This window comes from Sylvia atricapilla, chromosome 23 (genome assembly GCF_009819655.1).
Source record: "Sylvia atricapilla isolate bSylAtr1 chromosome 23, bSylAtr1.pri, whole genome shotgun sequence".
Taxonomy (NCBI): domain Eukaryota; kingdom Metazoa; phylum Chordata; class Aves; order Passeriformes; family Sylviidae; genus Sylvia; species Sylvia atricapilla.
The window spans coordinates 4,775,358-4,794,511 of NC_089162.1; the positions used below are offsets into that span (position 1 = coordinate 4,775,358).

Genomic DNA, 19,154 nt, shown 5'->3' on the forward strand with positions numbered 1-19,154 from the left:
GAACACCCAAACACATCCTTGCTCTAACTCCCTGTCCTTTATGCCGTGTAGATTCTGAGAGAGAAATGCCTGTCTGGAACCTACACAGAATCCCAGAATGGTTTGGGTTGGAAGGGACCTTAAAGGTGATTTTGTTCCAAGCCCCTGCCATGGGCAGGGACACCTTCCACAGCGTGAGCACTAACAAAGATCCAGGGAAAGCCACAACTTCTCTGGGCAACCTCACCACCCTCACAAGGAATTATTATTTTTTTCCTAATATCCCATCCAAACCTACTCTCTGTCAGCCTGAAGCCGTTCCCCCATGTCCTGGCACGACAAGCCACTTGTTCTCAAACACCTGGAAATAACATCGACGCCCGAGAACTCCAGGAAACTTCCACGCTCCTCCTCCAGAAATGAAAGCTGGTGAGCGGCGCAGATGTGGAATGAAAAGCAGGATGTGTTTCCACCGCCGGTAATTCCTGCCCCCTCTGCACAGAGGAACTGGTGGAACATCAGCCTCCCCCAGCAGACTAAAATAACCTTCTTAGCTAATCCAAATCATCTAGGACACCACGCTTCTTCCCTTTAATTAACCTTGCCGGGTTATACTTCAAAGGCGGGACAGTGGGCTTGGGAAGAGGCAGGAAAACAGGCTCTGGAGAGTCTTGGGGAGCAGATCCCTGGCTGGGCACACAGGACCATACCTTGCCTGAAGCTGCACCGCTGCTCTGGAACACGGAGCTTTTTCCTGCTCGGAGCGTGGATCAGGAAGGCAGCAGAGCGTCTGAGAGCCTGGAGGATTTGTTGTTTTGGTGAAGTTCAGAGCAAAGAGGGGAAGCGTGGGATGAAATCATTTTCTACATGATGCTTCACGTATATACGCGGGACACTTATGCTTCCTTTTTTGGTTTCCTTTTGGGGAAAATAGAGGCTTGGGAAAGGGAAAAAAAAAAAATAAAGTGTGGGAGTGCAAGACAAGCAGCCACGTCTGCCTCTCCTTCTGCAGCTGTGTGCAACACAGTCATCAGTGCTGATGAAGTGACTGAATGCCTCCATATATCTGTATTTATTTATTATATATCTCTTTATTGCATCTTCTCTGCAATAAATCCCTCCCTGCTTTTAACTTTGGGAACATCGAGTACTGTGCCTGCAGAGGGGAAAGCTCCTGGGAGATCTGATTCATGGCAGGCCCAGCATCTGCATATTAGGCCTCGATGCTTTTTTATTACTTTAATTATATTTTATTGTTCATGACAACGTAACAAGAACAATTAGCTGGAGGAAATCCTAAGACATAGATTTTGAAACTGTGACTGCTTCTCTTTCCTGCAAATCCTGTGTTGTTTTGGTTTTGGGTTTTTTTGTTGGTTTTTTTTGATGGGAGCTGGCTGCATACTTAGATTAAGATGGATGCCTATTTGTGATAATTCTGTTTTACAGCCTGAAATATGAGGTAGGGAAATCAATAAGCAATTACACTGTGCCCATTAAAATAGATTTTTTTTTTTTTTTGGTAGCTCTGAAGTTGTCACTTGGCCTGAATTTACACAAAGAACCGTCCCATGGCAGGAGGGTTGGAGGAAGACGATCTTTGAGGTCCCTTCCAACAAAAAAACATTTTGTGATTCTTAATTAACCTCCTCAATCTGTTTCTTTTAGTCCAGAGCAGAGCTAAACAGGACCCTGAAGTCAAGGAGTTTAATTCCTATGGAGTAAACATTTTTTATTGCCTTAAAATAAGGGTCAGATCCTTGGAGGTGCTTTATAGGGGGGTTCCTGTAAAAGCAGATTTATCAAATGTTGAGTGAGGATCCTTTGGCCACATCCTCTTTTCCCAGCCTCGCACCGAGGAGCTGTTGCCATCTGCTGGGAAAGCCTCGAATGGCTCCTCTAACCTGAGCTCACGGGCAGGTAAAAGGTGAGGAATTTGGGGGGAAAAAAGAACATTTCCAAGCGCTTTGGGATTGTGAAGCTCTGGAATGCTTCAGAGGGGGTTGCACCGCTGTGAGCTCAGCATAAACAGAGATAAAAATCAGCAAAAAAAAGTGATGCTTTGACATTTTTCAGTGTGGATAAACAGTGCCTGGAAGCCTTTTTCTTTCAGAAGAAATTCAGTCTGTGTTTCAGATGGGATCATCAGCTGAGTTCCGCCGAGCTCCACCTCAAAAAACCAAGCACTCAAAGACTCTTTTGCTCCTGACAAGTGATCGATTTAAAGCCTGTGAGAGAACATTTGGGTATTTTGAACTGTTATTTATACACACCGCAAATTGCTCAGCCAGCTCCTGCTCTTCTGCTGCTTTTGGAAGCCAAACCTTTACACCTTGGAGGAGAAAAGCACAGGGGAAACTATTCCCAAGTTCATTTCCCAAGTATGCCCAGAAATCTGTGACTCCTAAAGAACAGAGCACCTCATCCCAGAAACCACAAATAAATTCGTGCTGTGCTCCACATATCTGTGCAATTCCCAAGCTTTTTGGTTTTTTTTTTTCATCTTCCACCTTAAAATGGGCACCAGATTTTCTCCCTACAGCTTGTCCTGCACTCTGGAAACGCTGGAAATATACCCAGGGTTGCTCTTGGGGCTCAATGCTTTGCTGATTTTGAGACCCAGAGAGCTTAATCCAGCAGAGCTTCTACAGTGACAGCTTATTACAGTTCCTAAACCTGGATAATCCACGGGGCAGTCAGCATTTTTATAGCACCGAGCTTTCCTTCCAGATCAGCATAATGACAGCAGCAACCTTGGTAAGGGACGGATGAAACTGCTGGATATTGTGCCCTGGGTTTCTTTCTCTTCCTCCATCCTCTGGCTGGAAAAAGGAAGAGGTAAAATCTAAAGAAATGAAGAATATAATTTCACATTTGAGGATTGTGGTACAGGACAGAACAACACAACACAAGCACTGCTGAAAAACTGTGTTTTGTATTGTTTGAGTAGCTGCAGAAGCTTCAGAAACTTTCTTCTTCCCATACAAAATGATCTACCTGTAAACCTTTCTTACTTTACAGAAACTTTTCCATGCACCTTGATCTGTTGTATTCCTTCCTTTAGTAATTTTCTAAAGATCTTTTACATTTTCAACTTAACCAGCTGCCGAAGTGCCCCTGGAACTCGAGGCAAACAGGGCACTGATGTCTTTGGACATGGCAAACCCCACGGAATTAATGTAATAGCAGATTTCAAAGACTTCAAATGCTGCTTTTACATCAGTGCCTGGACTACTGCTGCAAGGGAACAAAGCTGTGAATATCAAAAAAAGTTGCCATTTTTTTCAAAGTACAAATAAGGAGTTCAGCTACAAAGAGAGGGCAGAGGACTGAGAGAGGAGGTTAATTTTACAAAGCTCAGCTGCAGGGCCAGCAGGAGAAGCGAAAGGCAGGCAGCAGGGTTGCCTGTGAAGAAATAATAGGACGATAAAAAAATGAAATTAATTGGGTGTAGAGGGGCAGCTTTCACTTTTCACAGACAAAGCACATCTGACCGCTGACAACGCCGGATTTTGTCACTCCTGGGGGACACGAGACCTGTGAGACACTTGCAGCTGTAAAGCAAAGCTTCACAACTCTGCTGTCCTTTCTCCTCGGCTTCTGGAACTGCCTCAGAGGTTCAACCAAGTCCCAGCAGAAATTCTTGCAGGCTCTGAGAGCCCTCCAGCCCCAGGCTGGGCTCTGTAAACAGAACAGCATCTCCAGAGGGCTCAGTGCTGCTCAGCAGCTGCTCCCCAGCGCTGCAGGATTTTGAAGCTGGACTTAAGGGTTACATGCAAACAACTAAATTGGATTAACTATTTATAGAAGCCAAGACTTTTGGCACGCTGGATATCTCTGGCTGTGGCCGTCAGCAAGCAGAGTGGCTGCTTACCAACACGGCACCACAGGGCTTTCCTAGGCAAGAATATTAATTTGATTTAGGATTGAGAAGAGCTCACGGCATGGAAAAGCAGGAGAACCTTCTCCCGTGGCACCCAGGGCATGGAAAACAAAGGGAACGTTTTTTGCTCCATCCTGCTGAATCTTTGAGGGTGGGAGAAGCCCCTCCAAAACCATCGAGGGCAGCCTGGGACTTAAGAGCAGCACACAAACAGAGAAACCCAATCCCTCATATAATTAAATAATCTTTATTTTTATAAAACATAATACAAAGCATCTACACCATTCACTGGTGGAACATTAGTTGCTATTACACAGTAATTCCGACACAAGTTATTATTTCACACTAGTTCTGCAGTTTCCTCTCACAGTTTGCTCTAGCCACTACAGACTAGCCCGAGGACAGGTCCCACCCTGTGCTCCACAGCTTGGAATTTGTACTTTTGGGCCTGTGATTCTATGCTGGAGTCCACTAAATGGGCTATGAGGCCTCGCTCTGCCTCATAAAGCCATCCCTAATTGCCCTTTTGTGTTCTTGTTTACCTTCTAAAGCCTCAGAGCCGAGCAGCGCTCTCCTTCTTCCCACCAAGTGTCCCCCTGCTCAGAAAAGGAGCCCCCTCAACCACTGTATTTCAAATTATCTTCACAGAGGTGATGCACAGACACCGCAGTCACTGCCACCCTCATCACCTGGGCAGGGCAGGGCTGTCACCCATAAAGCTGCCCCCAGCCTTGGGCCAAGGGCAGAGCCCAGACCACCAGGGCTCTGCACACTCCTCGTGGTGGGCGGCTCGGCAGGAATGACCAGCCTGTCTTCACCTGCAGGACCTGTCTGCCCCATCTCTCCAGGAGCTGCTGCTGAAAGCCCTCATCATTCCCTGCTCGTGCCAGGGGCTGAGACGCCAGATTCCTGCAATCCTGACCGGGAAAAACCCACCAGACACCTTTTCTCAGCTTGGGGCTCCCTGTGAAGATGCAGCAGCATCACAGCTGCCTTTTATTCCCTGTTCCCCCTGCCCTAAACCCCCTTTGCAGAACACCCCACTCCTGCTTTTGGGATGCTGGAAGTGCCCACGTTGAGGTGACAAAGAGCTGCTGATGGCTTATAGCGGGAAAGTGCTTCACTCAAAGCAACTTTGATACAGCACAGCGTGACACAAGCCACCGAGAAGTCACCAAAGGTGGCTTGGTGCTCAATGGAAGCAGCCTACGAGGTAGGTAAGACTGGACCCACTTCCCCAAAGTGGGCGAAATTGAGGCAAAAAGGCTCCTGGATGTGCTCAACAGAGCAGCAGAGCTGGGAAAAAAGGACCAGCAAGCCCCAACCAGCCCTTCTGGTCTCCTTTCAAGGCTTGATTGTGCTGAAATGAGTCAAGTTTCCTCTCCAGGGCCAGCTCAGCAGTTGGCTCTGCTCATCTGAAGGGGGTTTTTTGGGGGGCTCTTCAGGTTTTTGGCTGCAGCAGGCAAGGCTCAAGCAAAAGGGGCACCTGAGCTGCACTGGAGGCTCGAAGGAAATGCTCAAAATCGCAGCAGCAACAAAGGAACAGCTTTAGAACATGCGGTGAAATAACTCCAGAAGCTGCCAGCTGGGCATGGGTTTTCCCTGCAAATGGGACCAGATAAGTAATGCTTATTTTTCTCCCAGTCAGATTGGTTTTAGTGTTTTGTTTTGTTTTTTGCTTATAAAAGTATCAGATTCTGGGCCTCTCACTTCTTTAATAACTAAGCTGTAACATAAATCTCTCTAACCCTCCAAATGTTCACTTTTATAAAGTGACTCAGACCCAGTCAGAGGGAAATCAAAGCCCAGGGGTCAAGGCATCAGTTCAGATGAAGGAGAGCCAAGGTCAGCCTGTGCCTTCCACAGGGCAGGTTCTGGGCAACCAGAAATCCCAATCTGGATTTGGGGCACAGCAGGGGGAATTTTGGTTCTAGAGACAAAATCAGGGCTTGGCTCATCAGCAAGAAAACCCCTGACTGGCAAATCCTGAAGGGGCTCCTCAAAATGGAGTGTGCTACTTACCCAAGGAGCCAAAAGCAGTGTTTGCAGGGGAGTTTTAACAGTCAGGGAAGAAGATGGGAAAAAAATCAGGAAAAATTTTCCCTTCTGGGTCTGTGTCTTTGGGTGTATTCACAGAGCACCTAGTCCTGTATGGCGCCAGGGCTGATTAGAGCTGCTGGACACTACAGAAAATAAGTTATCAACATGTTAATAAATAAGTTATTAAAAGGAGTTAGAAAGGGTAGGAAACAACAACCTACCTAAAATACTGATTTTTCTAGAGTCTCGCTCTAGCTCGACCACCAAACTCATTTCTCCCCAGGGAAACGCAGGGGTAATGAACCAAGTGCAGATAACAACCATCACTTTGCATTTGTATAGCACCTCTCAAGTAAAAATCTGAAAGTGCGTAACAGATGGAGCAGCTCCATCGCCCCCAAGTCACGGAGGGGGGAATTAGGCACAGAGTTAGAGCTGTGTGACTTGCCCAAGGTCACACAACGAGGTGGTGGAAGAGCCAGGAATCCCAGCTTGGATTCAACACTAGGACATGCTTCTTCCTACCAGCATGGAGAGTCACTCTAGCTGCCTAGACTGCACAGGACACTGGACATGGATTCCTAGCGTCACCTCCTCCTGTCCCCCAAAATCCTGGAGGAGTCGGCTACAGACATCACTATTTACACCTGCACTGCTGCACTAGTCGTGTTTAGTCTATAAAATTAGCCCTTCTTTCACTCCTGGTTCAGGCTGGCACTGAGCCAGCCTCTGCCAGGCCGAGCACTGCAGATCCAGCGAATCCATGGCGTAGCTCCGTGGATTTCGGTGGAGTTAGACCAGGGATAACTTTGCCTCCAGAGCTGCCAACGTGGCTCCTCTCCCCACAGCGGCATTCCAGGCACGATCCTTTCCAGCCCCACCAACTCCAGGAACATTTCACTGGCCATCCCCTCAGTGGCTTTTGAGATGCCCGTTGGTTTTCCAGCCCAGCTGGCGGCTCCTCCACGCCTGGTACTTCCTCATGCTCTTCCTCCTGGCGAAGCGGCAGATGCTGACCATGAACACCCAGGACACCAGGTACATGACCACCCCTCCCAGCTTGATGTACCAGCGCGGCCGCGGCGAGGCCAGCTCGCAGTACATCAGCCACGCGCCCATCCCGATGCGCACGCCGGTGAAGAGCACCACGAAGAGGAAGTCCACCAGGTCCCCCGTGAAGGTGTGGTAGAGGCCCAGCTCCTTGAGGAACCAGCGGGCCTGCAGCAGCGGGTTGGTGATCTCGCTGCCGAAGATGACGGCGTTGACGTCGGCCGCCGACTCGCCCAGGGCCAGCGAGGCGCCGATGCCCACGATGCTGACCAGGTGGTGGGCCAGCATCAGGGCGCCCTCCGTCTGGAAATACACGCACCAGCACAGGTCGAAGATGAAGTAGCCCAAGCTAAGGCACAGCCCGTGCACCTGGAGGGTTGTGTTGGGCGTCCCTGGAATATAAAAAAAGCGGAGTTTTAAGGCGTGGAGGCAACAGGCAGAGGTGTTGGAATAAGTCAGTCGAGGCTCCGTTATCTTCATGCTGGAAAAGGCAAATCTTTATCACATTGATGCCTTAGGAAGGCTGAAACAGAGCTAGAGGATAAAATAGGTATTTATCGAAAGGCCTTTAGGATACACCTTGGGCAGGACAAGAGCCTGACCTTAAGCATCAACATCACTTATTTTACAGTTTTCACTGTATAAGTTTTCACTGTATTTTATCCAGTTTTCACAGATCTTTTGTGTAACACCCATTGCCTGGTAGTTTTCTTGCTACTTCATGTATTGGTCAGGACGTGATTTGTGTGTATGTGCTAAGGTTCAGGTTGTTTACACGTTTCCTTTACGGGTTCTCACGGAACAGATTATTATTTAGATAATATATCTATATTATTGTTTACATACATGCACTTATTTTTCAAGCCCAGAATAGGTTGTTGTGTTAACAAACCTTTCAGACCAAGGTTGCTTTCACACAGGAACTTGCAAATTGCTAAACTACACTCAGAAGAGATGACAGGCCAGCTGTTAATTTAATAGAGCAGGATTGATTTTATGAGGCTTTTCTTTTATAATTCTTCTACCTATCCACGACATCGGGGTGTTCACCTCTGGCTCACACTGGTGACAGCCCAGCCACAGAAGTCACAATGCCACAGTTGTGAGCCCGGCAGCTGCACACACGTGATGGCCACACAAAGGGTCACAAGCTCTGCCAAACTGCAGCTGGGGAGGGGCAAAATTACAGCAGCAAAATCCTGTACCAGGCTCTTCGTTCCTCGGGGGCTTTCCACCACAAAGTGCCCGGGGTATCACTGCACTCATCGTCCCTCAAGTGAGCTGGGGACTGAGGAGGTGATGGAGCCCCTGGGGGATGTGGACCTGATATTTTCTGAGCCTGAGAATTGCTGAGCTCTTTTCTCAAGGGAAACTTTTCAACAGTTTTCTTTTTCCCAAAACACCCTGGTGTAAACAATATTCCTTTTTTTTAACAGCAGGTGTTGTTTGCTGTTTCTGTTATTCAGCCAATGGCAGAGGTGTCAATATGGACCAATATGAACCAATATGGACCAATACGGACCAATAACGTGACTTTTAGCCCAGTGTGTTATAAAAGGGCTGAATGAATTGAAAATAAACCTTCTGATTTCTGCTGCCTCCTGACTGCAGTCAAACATCTTTATTTTGTGTCCTATTGCAACAGAGGGAGGTGGGAGAACACCTGGAGGAGATGGGAGAACACCTGGAGGAGATGGGAGAACACCTGGGGGAAGCAGGAGAACACCTGGAAGAGGCAGGATCGCGGGTCCCATCCCTCACCTGGGTGGCTGAGGGGCCAGGGGCCGTCGATGAAGCCGATGTAGGCAGACAGGCAGGTGGCCAGGATGCCGTGGGTCAGGGTGACCAGCCTGCAGCTCCACTCCAGGTTGCGGTGCCGGTAGCGGTGGCAGAACCACTTGTAGAGGCAGAACCAGGCCAGCAGGCTGCAGGCTGCACGCAGGGGCAGCGGGAACAGCATCCTGTCCTGGGGACAGCAGGACACAAGGGAGCAGAAAGACAAAGTGAGCAGCAGGTCGAGCCTGTGGTGGTGTCAGTACAGCCCAGCACGGCTTTGCTCCGTAACCATCCCAGAGCTGCTTCCTGGTGGGGCTGCTTGCTGCTGACAGACTTTATCTGTGTGAAAACCACTTCATCCTCCTCACTGCAGACTTCATCTCATCCTGACTGGCACCAAAACCTCCAAATCTTTTGGATGCAAAAGAGTAAGAATCTACATCCGTAAAGATTTTTTTTTTCCCCCAGGAGTATTTCCTTTATAATCTCTCAAACGAGCAAAAGACAAATTGCCAGAACAAAACTACAGCACATCAACACTTGTGGATGTTGCTGAAAGCCTCCGAATGCACATTTCTCTATTCTACACCTCGTTCATATAGTGCCTTCCCATGAAATGTGTGTCTCACCACTTCTGAGTGTTCTGGGAAGCGCAGCAAAAGCAGCTGAGTCAGGCTTTGGGATACTGGAGTTCCCAGTTGTGCAAGAGCCAAAGCACCACTGGTACCAACTCTGGCCTCACTCCCAGGGCTGGGAGCACCAGAGGGACTTCACAGGATGAGGAGTCAGAGCTGCAAAGCCCAACCTTCCTGTCTGGCCTGTTGGAGCATTCCCAGGGATGACTGGAGGCTGGGTAAACAAAACCATTATGTTTTAATGGGCCTTGGGAACACGGGGAGATGAAATAGGGGTGGGATTAACTGCTCTGAGCAAGCATTTCCATTCACATCCCTGGTGCTCGAGGTCCAGACTCAGAGCGGATAAAGGAGGGAGAATTCTGCTGTGACAAAAGGGATTGAGCAGCTGGAGAAGGCTGTTGTAGAAACACTGAAGTCTTTTCCACACCTACTCCTGAAAAAGATATGTCTCCATAACGTGGAAAAAAATCACACTCTGGGAAAAAAAATCACAGAATATCCTGAGCTGGGACACACCAGGACCATCCAGGGCAGCTCCTGGCCCTGCTCAGACACCCCAAAATCCCACCCTGTGCCTCAGAGCAGTGTCCAAACCCTCCTGGAGCTCTGGCAGCCTGGGGCTGTGCCCATTCCCTGGGCAGTGCCCAGCACCCTCTGGGGGAAGAACCTTTCCCTGGTTCCAACCTGAACCTCCCCTGACCCAGCTCCAGACGTTCCAATTGCACATCAAAAATCAACATTTAGTGGTTTTATCTCAAAGAGAGCAAATATGTATTAGATATTGGGAAGAAATTCCTCCCTGGAGGGTGGGCAGGCCTTGGCACAGGGCGCCCAGAGCAGCTCTGGCTGCCCCTGGATCCCTGGAAGTGCCCAAGGCCAGGCTGGATGGAGCTTGGAGCAGTATGGAATAGTGGAAGGAGTCCCTGTCTGTGGCAGGAGGTGGAATGAGATGCTCTTTAAGGTCTCTTCCAGCCCAAACCATCCTCTGATTTATCTTTAACAAATGCACACGAGAAAGACCAATCTAATTTAAAAAGCAGCAATAATTATAGAACAATAAATAACAAAGAACTCTATGTATTATACATATAAACAACAAATAAACAACATGCCCCCATATATAAAATTATATATTTCCCTATGGATAATAACGCACATATTATATGTATTATATGCATCAATTATATGCCCCAATTATATTATATATATGCATATATTATAACGCATATATTATTATGTATCTATTATGTATCTATTATACATAACAGATATTATCATTTATATCACCGGTAGGAACAAAAACCTCCTCTACAATAAAACCCGGGTGCAGAACAGCCCGAAAACGATTAAAAACCCATACGGGCACCTCCAGCAAAAGCCCCGTTATCCCGTTATCCACCTTTTTCCCCGGCCCGAAGGGGAAGATGGAGGAGCTGACGGACCGCAGCGAGCGCCGGCGCTCCGCCCGCCCCATCCTCCCGCAGCCCGATCCCATCCCGCCGCGATCCCCGCGTCCCCTGGGGACAGCCTGGCGACACGGAGAGGGACAGGACCCTGCCGGGCACCCACCTGCCGGGCCGCGCTGCCGGAGCCGCCCCGGAGCACGGAGCCGAGGGGCGCCTGGCGGCCGGGAGGAGGGATGGCAGCGCTGGGGATGGGGATGGGGATGGGGAGGAGGAGGAGGAGGAGGGACGGGAGGAGGGGATAGATGACAGGAGAGGCCGCCCCTGCTCCGCGCATCCCTGCTGCCTCCTGGAGTGCCGGAGCTGGCAGGGATCCGGCCGGGATCATCAGCTCAGCTCCTGCTTCCCGCACAGAGCACCGCCCAAAAACATCCCAGCCCGTGCTTCGGAGCGTTGTCCCGAAGCTCCTGGAGCTCTGGCAGCCTTGGGGCTGTGCCCATTCCCTGGGGAGCCTGGGCAGTGCTCCTTTTCCTATATCCAACTAAATCTCCCCTGGCACAGCTCCAGCCCTTCCCTGAGCCCTGTCCCTGATCACAGAGACCACAATTGTCCCTCTGATGAAGCCACAGACTCCAAATCGTCCCCTCCAGATGAAAGCCTGGGCAGTGCCCCTTTTCCTATATCCAGCTAAATCTCCCTGGCACAGCTCCAGCCTTTCCCTGGTCACAGACCACAATTGTCCCTCTGATGAAGCCACAGACCCCAAATCGTCCCCTCCAGGTGAAAGCAGCCAAGTGCCCTCAGCCACCGGTCCCTGCAGAGCCTTCACCCCGCCGAGCCCGGCTGCCAGCCCCGGTAATGTCACCGCACGGAGCATCGCTGTGGCCTGGGGACACAGAAATCAGTCCCGCACCCATGTGTGACAGAGATCCCGGGCACAAAGCACAGCCAGCGCTCGCTCTCCTCGCTCCTGGTGTGAGCAGATCCTTCTGCAGAGCTCCAGAGCTGTGCCGGGGCAGCAGCTGCGGGTGCAAGGTGACATCTCCCGAGGGGTTTTGTCACCCAGAGCGGAGCAGTGCGGGCTGGGAGAGCTCCAACTCTGAACTGGACATCTCCTCCATCCCCTGCTTTATGCAGCAGTGACAAAGCTCAGCAATTCCTCCTCACTGCAGGCATCCAGCGCTGCCCCTTCTCTCTCCTGCCTTCGCATCCCAAATCCAGGGGATTTAAGCAGGACACTTAAAGCAGCTACAAAAGCGCTTCCACCTCTCGTAAGGTACAGTCAAAACAGCCTCTCTCACCCAAAAACGTGGGTTCGGTTTTTTCCTTCATCCCATCTTTTGGAATGCAGACGGTGGGAGTGGCTTGACCCGCCTCTTACAGCGCCCAGAAGAAGTGCTTTCAGCTGGGTATTCAACATGATACAGATCTTACTTTTCCAGTTCAGGCCAGCTACAGGTTCCTGCTGTTAAAAATGCCCATCCTCCTGCCATTTCAGCACATCCTCCTGAGCATTAACGGTGCACTGGCTTCTCTGACAAATCTGAGGTCTCCTCTTGCTGCCCTCCACCTCTGCTGGCCCTCCACCAACCCCTGAGCTGGAGCACCAGTTTAATTTGGGACAAAGAAAAGCATGGACAGACAGGAAATTACAGGGCTGGAGTTTTCACATTAGGAGCAATGGTTAGATGGAATATTAGGGAAAAAAATTCTCGGCTGTGAGGGTGATGAGGAGCTGGGATGGAATTCCCAGAGAAGCTGTAAGTGCCCAAGGCCAGGGCTTGGAGCAGCCTGGGATGGAAGCAGGAGATTTTTGGAATAAGATAAGATAATCTTTAAGGTCCCTTCCAACCAGAACCATTCTGGGATTCTGTGAGCAGCCAGGAAGGATGTCCACAGCCAGACCATTTAATGCAGGAGCTGGGACACTGAGAAGCTGTTAGTTTTTGTTTTGGTTTTTGTTTCTAGCACAAACTTTGCAGGATGAGGTGCAAGGCAGCGAGCGAACTCATCTCCCAGTGGATTGTACCAGAAGTGAGGTGCAGCTTTAGACACCAGTTTTCCTGTTTGCTTTGCGCACAGTCAGCCCTTTCAAGGGGCTGCGTTGCACTGCCTCGTTTGGCCGCTGTTCAGAGTTCAGCAAAACAGCTCAGGGCAGGAACCTCTGCAGACGATGGTTTGCGCTCTGCTGCCTCATTTAGTGCAGCCACAGCCTCCCCCGGCTGCACATCCTTCCTTCTGCTCTCCTGGATCACTTCTAGCCAGATCTCAGCGCTGAAAAGCATCACAGAATGTATTGATTATCTTACCCACACTGGGAAAACTCCTCTTCCACAATTAAACCGGGAATAAACAAGAACTGGAAATCTGGGAGTTCAACAGGCCGTTACTAAAACTCAGGTTTTGTGGCTGTCAAAGCCCTCAAGGATATTTGACAGATAAAAAAAAGCACTTCTGTGAAAAATCACTTTCTTTGGAACAAGAAATACAGTGAGATAGTGGAGCTGGCTGATTTTCTAGCAGCACATCAGAGGGTTTAGCACTCAGATTATCCTTGGGTGAGATTTGGCAGATGAGAACCTGAGGGTTTGGCATCAAGACCTGCATCAAACCTCCAAATTTGGCATCAAACCTGCCCAGGTAACTGTGGCAGGCACTCTGGGTGCACTGGGATGTGTCCCAGTGCTGCCCCTCAGCTGAAAGAAGAGGTTTTTCTCCCTGGAGGCCAATCCAGGCTCTGCTCCACTCCAGACAGCAGAAACAGCCACTCAGCAGTGATTTAGGACATCTTATAACCCCAGAGATGTTCTCATCCTTTTACTTGCTTCTCAAAAAAAAACCACAGACAAATTATCCTGCAACGCTTCTGAGCTGGGCATTGCCCCAGTGACACCCAACACCAGAGAGGCAGAGAAAAACCAAAAGCACCCTGGGCTGTAGGGTCATGGCCAAGAATTTAAGTTATTTCTGCGTCCAGCAAGAGCAAACTCCTCAGTTTGGTGGCTCTCGAGCTCCCTGCAGCACTGATTCATTGGCAAAGCAGTTTGTGGCTGCATTGCTCACAAACCTGAGCCTCACAGCCCCAGCCTGACCTCCAGAGCTCCTGGCTCAGCCTGGGATCATTTCCTCTCCTCCTCTCTCCTTCCTGAACTGCACAAAGGGAATGAACCATCTTTGGCATCCTCAGCCTCCTCTGAAGCCCCTTTGCCTCAGCCCTCGCTCCAGCTGCTTCCTCAAGACCCAGAACAAAAGAACATCACAGCAAATGGGTTCTTTTTCAAAAGAGAACATGACTTTATTGGAAGTCCCATCACTCAGAGGAGGTTTTGGAGGAAACACAGGAATCCTGGCAGGTGCCCACACCTCAGGAGGCCGCTCTGGCTCCTGCTTTCCTAAAAATATTAGCCCAGGAACTTGCCTGGGTTCACAGCTGCAATGCTTTCAGTGGATGTGTCCAAAGTGAAGTTACTTCGGGTTATTTTTATATCTCTCCAGACACCTTGAGGAGCCCCAGCCAAAGGCTGATATCTGCCCTGAGCAGAGCCAAATTCAGTGAGATAAAAGCAGTGGAGGAGCTGCATTCCTGCTGCTCCCCTCCTTCACCTCTGAGCTGCATTCACTTCTCAGCTCTCAGTGAGGCTTTTAGAGGAGACTAAACCTTCACTGCGGCCTTGGACAGGGAGAAATTCACATTAAAACCCCAGGGAAAAAAATGTCAGAACACAATTCTGAGAGGTAAAGAAAAGGAGAGAACTGTTCCATGCTCTGAGGCCTGCTGGTGTGGAGCAGAAGTCACATCAAGGTCTGCCTAAACATTACTGTCACCCCTGGAAATAGTCACATACTTGACTCATGAAGCACGAATTCAGCCTAACTGGCTTGCAAATGAGCCAACCCCAGAACAGAAAAAGAATCCAGGGAGGCTCTTCACTATCCTCCCTCTCCCACAAAAAGCCTGATTATTTTTTGAAGCAGTCCCAGCCCAGGCCAACACCTGCTCCCGGAGTTTATTGGCACCAGTCTAATTCCTGACTCTTGTTTTGCCAGGGCCTGAGTCAGTCCCAGAGAAATCACTCTGCTGCGGGATCAGCACCTGCCCGAATGGAAGCGTTAAAAGAAGAGTCGAGGAAACATGTCGCTAAAAACGAGGAGGTAAAACATCGCCTCACCTGGAGCACCATCACTTCACCCTCTCAAAGGACAACTCCACTACACCCTGCAAGCACTTCAGTCTTGTTCAGAGTCTTTCACTCGAGGGTTTAGCCAAGCACATTGACCAAATCCAGGATTATTAAGGAGGGTGAGGCTCGGGAAGTCTTTGCCAGGTCACGCCCCTTACCCTGTCCCACTGGCAGGAAAATGGCATTTTCCATGTTCGATTTTCTCTACGCTGTGAAATAACTCTGCACTGGAAATGAGGACAGAACATAAAGAATGTGCAATTACTGGCTGTAGACTGATCATCTCTGGCATTTCCACCCTCCTTGGGGGCTGTAACCATTGCTGGAGAATTCAGGGAATCAGTGGCAAGGTTCCTCAGGATTCAAAATCCCTTTTCTCTCAGCTTTTCCACGTTCCTAGCATGGACCCATCTCCTCCAGGGGCAGCAGAAAGTCAATTCCGAGTCATTTTAGGAGTTCTTTTCACAGGAACAAGCTCCAGCAGCCAGGCCCCAAACCCAGGGGATTGTCCTCTACAACCCATTAACGAGCACCAAGAAGTTCTCACAGGTGCCCTCCTACTCCTGCAAACATCGTGTGTCCAGGGAAGGGGTTTTTTTCCACATTTTCCTCCTGACAAAGCGACAAATTTCCACCATGAACCCCAAGGACACCAGGTACATGGCCAGGCCCCCAGCCTTGAGGAGCCAGTTGGGTTCTGGGGACGTCACCATCCCGTACATGATCCACGCTCCCGCCCCGATGCGCAGCGCCAGGAAGAGGAGCACGAAGAGGAAATCCACCACTTTGCCCAGGGAAGTGTGGTAAGAGCCCATTTCCCGCAGGAACCAGCGGGCCTGGAGCAGGGGGTTGGTGATTTCACTGACAAACACCACGGCGTTCACCTCGGTGGCCGATTTGCCCAGCCCCAGCACCAGGATCATGCCGCAGACGCTCAGGGTGTGGTGGAGCAGCATCAGGTCCCCCTCTGTCTGGAAGTACAGGCACCAGCCCAGGTCAAAGATGAAGTAGCCCAAGGTCAGGGACAGCACGTGGATCTGGAGAGGGGTGTTTGGTGAGCCTGGAATGGAAGAGATGCATGTGGGGATTTTATTTAAAGTATTTTTCTACTTTACAGACCAGTACAGGTCGAGTGTGCTTCTCTCCTGAATTTCCAGCCTTATCCAAGTGGCAGGAATTTGGGATGGTTGGTTCTGCTTCCCCTTCACAGCCCAGCAGACCCATCCCATCCTGCCCCACCGCTGCTTCCCTTCTCCTGCCAGCCTTTTAGACAACCTCCAGCAGCAGCACTGTCTGAGACAGAAAGGCAGAAACCAGCCAGCAAAAACCCTGCAGCCAAAATTCAGGAGTTATTCCACCCTTCAAGACGTGGCAGCACTTTGTGTTCTCCACTGATGCTGCAATAAACTCAAGCTGCCGACCTGAAAACTTCTAATTTGCACATGGACAAGCCAAAAAAAGAAAAGAAAAAAATAATTAAAAGAACAGAAGGATGGACAGTGAGAAGCGGTGAAAAAAGAAGCAGCAATTTGGTAAGAGGAGAGGAAATGAGCCTCTACCTCCACCTGTGACAGAGCCACAGGTGAGCACAGGTGAGGGTGAGATTCCAAAAATACCTGCGTGGGTCAGAGGCCAGGGGCCATCGAGGAACACGACATAGCCAGAGAGGCAGGTGACAATGAGCCCGTGCACGAGGGTGACCAGGCGACAGCTCCACTTGTAGGAACGCTGCGTGTTCCAGCGGCAGAAGCACCAGTAGAGGCACAGCCAGGTGACAAAGCTGCAGGTCACCTCCAGGGCGATGGCAACCATCCTGCTGGACACGGAGGGACAGAGTGAGGAGGGCAGCAGCTCCTCAGAGAGCCGCGTTCATCCCGCCCATCCTCCGCACACATCCACGGAAATCCCGGATGGGGACAGGAAAACCTCCACAAACAACCGAAACGAGCAAAATAAAAGAAAAAAACCACAAAGAACCGAAACAAACAAAGAAACAAACAAAAAACCCCCAAAACAACCGAAACGAGCCAAACCAACCCTGTGAGCACCGCGCCCTTTCCAAACGCCCGAAGCCGAACGGGAAAAGCACAACCCCAACCCTCCCTCTGCCAAAACGCCTCTGCCCTCGGGGACAAGGACAGCGAGAGGGACCAGACCCCATCCGCAGCTGGGCACGGGGCTGGGGGTCCCCGACACCCCGAGACCCCCCCAAATCCTCACCCCGCTCCGGCTCTGCGCTCCCGGCACCTGCGCCCGGCTGGGGCTGGTCGGGGAGGCGGCGCCGGAGCTGCCGGAGCCTTTTATCGTCCTTTCCGTGCCCTGCCCAGCCCGGCCCGGCCCCCGCAGCATCCCCCGAGGATGCTCCGCTGCATCCCCGCTGCCTCAGCCCCGCTTTACCTGCCCCGGAGGCGGCCGGGGATGCGCGGAGCGGAGCTGCGAGCCCCGGGGCAGGGCCAGAGCCGGGCCAGGGAACGGGGAACGGGGAACGGGGCGGGGAAGCGGGGACAGGCGTTCTGTACCTCCGCCCAGCCCCGGCACGCCCGGCTGGAGCCGTCCCGGAGCGAGCCCAGATTTTATTTTGGCTGGGCGTTTTCCTCTCTGGTGATGGAGAATAAAATAAAGGTGGATCGGGCCAGACGGGGAGTGCTGGTGTCCTTTTTTTTATTTTGTTTCTTTTAATTTTTTTCCTTTTTTTTTTTTTTTTTTTTTCCTATTGTTTTTCCGAGTGTCCTGGAGCCTTTTTTTCAATCTTTCTCCCAGGTGGGGCGCAGGTGGATGGGTGCAGGGAGTCAGAGAGGTGGGGACAGGCTGGGGCCGGACACTGGCTGCTCAGGGAGATGTGACACAGAACGAGCAGAACAGGATGGGTGAGGCAGGAGCTGAGCTGGGGCCAAGCTCAGGGCTGGGAGTGAGTAACCAGGACGGGGCTGTGCTGCCTCCAGGCCCTGGCACCAGCTCGGTGTCAGCACTGTGTCACTCCTGACTCAGTTCACTTGAAAATCTTCAAATTGTGTCCCCTCAACCAACCCAAATTTTCTCTGCAGCCGCGGGTTTCACACTGAGTGAAACCACTGGGAGCACAAGAGCCCTTCTCAGGGACATCTGCCTGTGCTGCACTCCACAGGATGCTCCTGTGAGTTATATATTCAAATATCCTTTTAATTGGATCATAGATTATAGGTTACTCTTATATTTGAGCTGAAACTTGCTGATTTTGTCTCCTGGCATTTTGAAGCAGGCAGGTTCCCCCAGCACAGAGAAAGGGGACCCCACTGCAGTTGGAGTATTAATCCCTGCTAGCACTTTTAAAGCTGAGCCTGAATTTAAGCTAAAATGTTTTATTGGACTGTTAGGATCCATGCTAATTCTACCTAATTCTACCAATTCCAGATAATTGGCAGCTGGAAATCCCAAGGCTGTGAGCATCAGGAACAATGAGGAAATTCGGTGGCATCATTTGGGCACTGAGAAATGCCCAAAATCTCCCTTCAGGCTGCAGGGAAACCTGAGAAAGGACAAGGAATATTGTCCCAGTTGGCACTCCCTCTCCTCACAGGTGGAAGGAAAGGAATGAACAAACAATAAAAGAAATTAAATACCGACAACAATGTTAATTCTCCAGCCCTCCCCAGCTTTGCTTGAACTTGGGCACTGCTGAATGTCAATTTTTGAGGTACTCCAGCTGGAATTGTCACAGCAGCTCTCCTTGGAGCAGGGCAGGCCCAGGGAGCACAGGGATGGCTCAGGGACAGCTCAGCTGCTCAGGAGGTCACTGAGTTCTCACAGGGAGCAATTTGTCCCTGCATTGTTCCTCCGTGGCTGTGGGAGGTGACTCTTGCTCCTGGACAGCTGGAATTTCCTGCTCTGTTTATTTGAAACCCTTTGGATGCTCTCCTGCGAGGCTGGAAGCGTTCCTGGGTGGCAGGGGAACCAAACTCTTCCCTTCCTTCCAGCTGGAGCTTTTTGTGGAGCAAACAAACTGCTGGTGTTTTTTTTCCCACTCAGGGCCGGGTTTATCAATAAATCCCAGGGATTTTGTCGTCGTGTTTTATCAACTTTGTGGAGGAGATGAACCCTCAGGATGTATTTGTACAGCACCTGGCACAGCTTGGCCTTGATCTCAGCAGAAATATCCACATGCAGGTGCAGTTATCCAGATTTTAATACATTGGTGATTTCCCTCCCGTTTGCAGAAACATTATTC

The 19,154-nt window shown here is 50.5% G+C and overlaps 2 protein-coding genes across 7 annotated transcripts; both read right to left on the bottom strand.

The window, feature by feature from the left end:
* Positions 1-5,521: 5,521 nt before the first annotated feature.
* On the bottom strand, positions 5,522-15,075 carry TLCD5 (TLC domain containing 5). Of its 3 annotated transcripts, none has more exons than XM_066334892.1 (4): positions 14,929-15,040; positions 12,204-12,350; positions 8,714-8,918; positions 5,522-7,344 (listed from the first exon to the last, which is right to left on the bottom strand). In XM_066334892.1, the coding sequence occupies exons 3-4, from the start codon at positions 8,910-8,912 to the stop codon at positions 6,815-6,817; spliced, it is 729 nt and encodes a 242-aa protein (XP_066190989.1). In that variant the 5' UTR covers positions 8,913-8,918; positions 12,204-12,350; positions 14,929-15,040; the 3' UTR covers positions 5,522-6,814. The 3 variants fall into 3 exon arrangements, with proteins under 3 accessions (XP_066190989.1, XP_066190988.1, XP_066190987.1); XM_066334891.1 differs by having other exon boundaries at positions 12,071-12,350; XM_066334890.1 differs by lacking the exon at positions 12,204-12,350 and having other exon boundaries at positions 14,939-15,075.
* LOC136371067 (TLC domain-containing protein 5-like) lies at positions 14,040-17,390 on the bottom strand. 4 transcript variants are annotated; one of them, XM_066334894.1, is made up of 3 exons: positions 17,348-17,390; positions 16,567-16,766; positions 14,040-16,010 (listed from the first exon to the last, which is right to left on the bottom strand). In XM_066334894.1, exons 2-3 carry the CDS (start codon positions 16,760-16,762, stop codon positions 15,508-15,510), a joined length of 699 nt encoding a protein of 232 aa, XP_066190991.1. In that variant the 5' UTR covers positions 16,763-16,766; positions 17,348-17,390; the 3' UTR covers positions 14,040-15,507. The 4 variants fall into 4 exon arrangements, with proteins under 4 accessions (XP_066190991.1, XP_066190992.1, XP_066190990.1 ...); XM_066334895.1 differs by having other exon boundaries at positions 16,567-16,763; positions 17,348-17,376; XM_066334893.1 differs by lacking the exon at positions 17,348-17,390 and adding an exon at positions 17,171-17,274.
* Between the last annotated feature and the right edge of the window lie 1,764 nt (positions 17,391-19,154).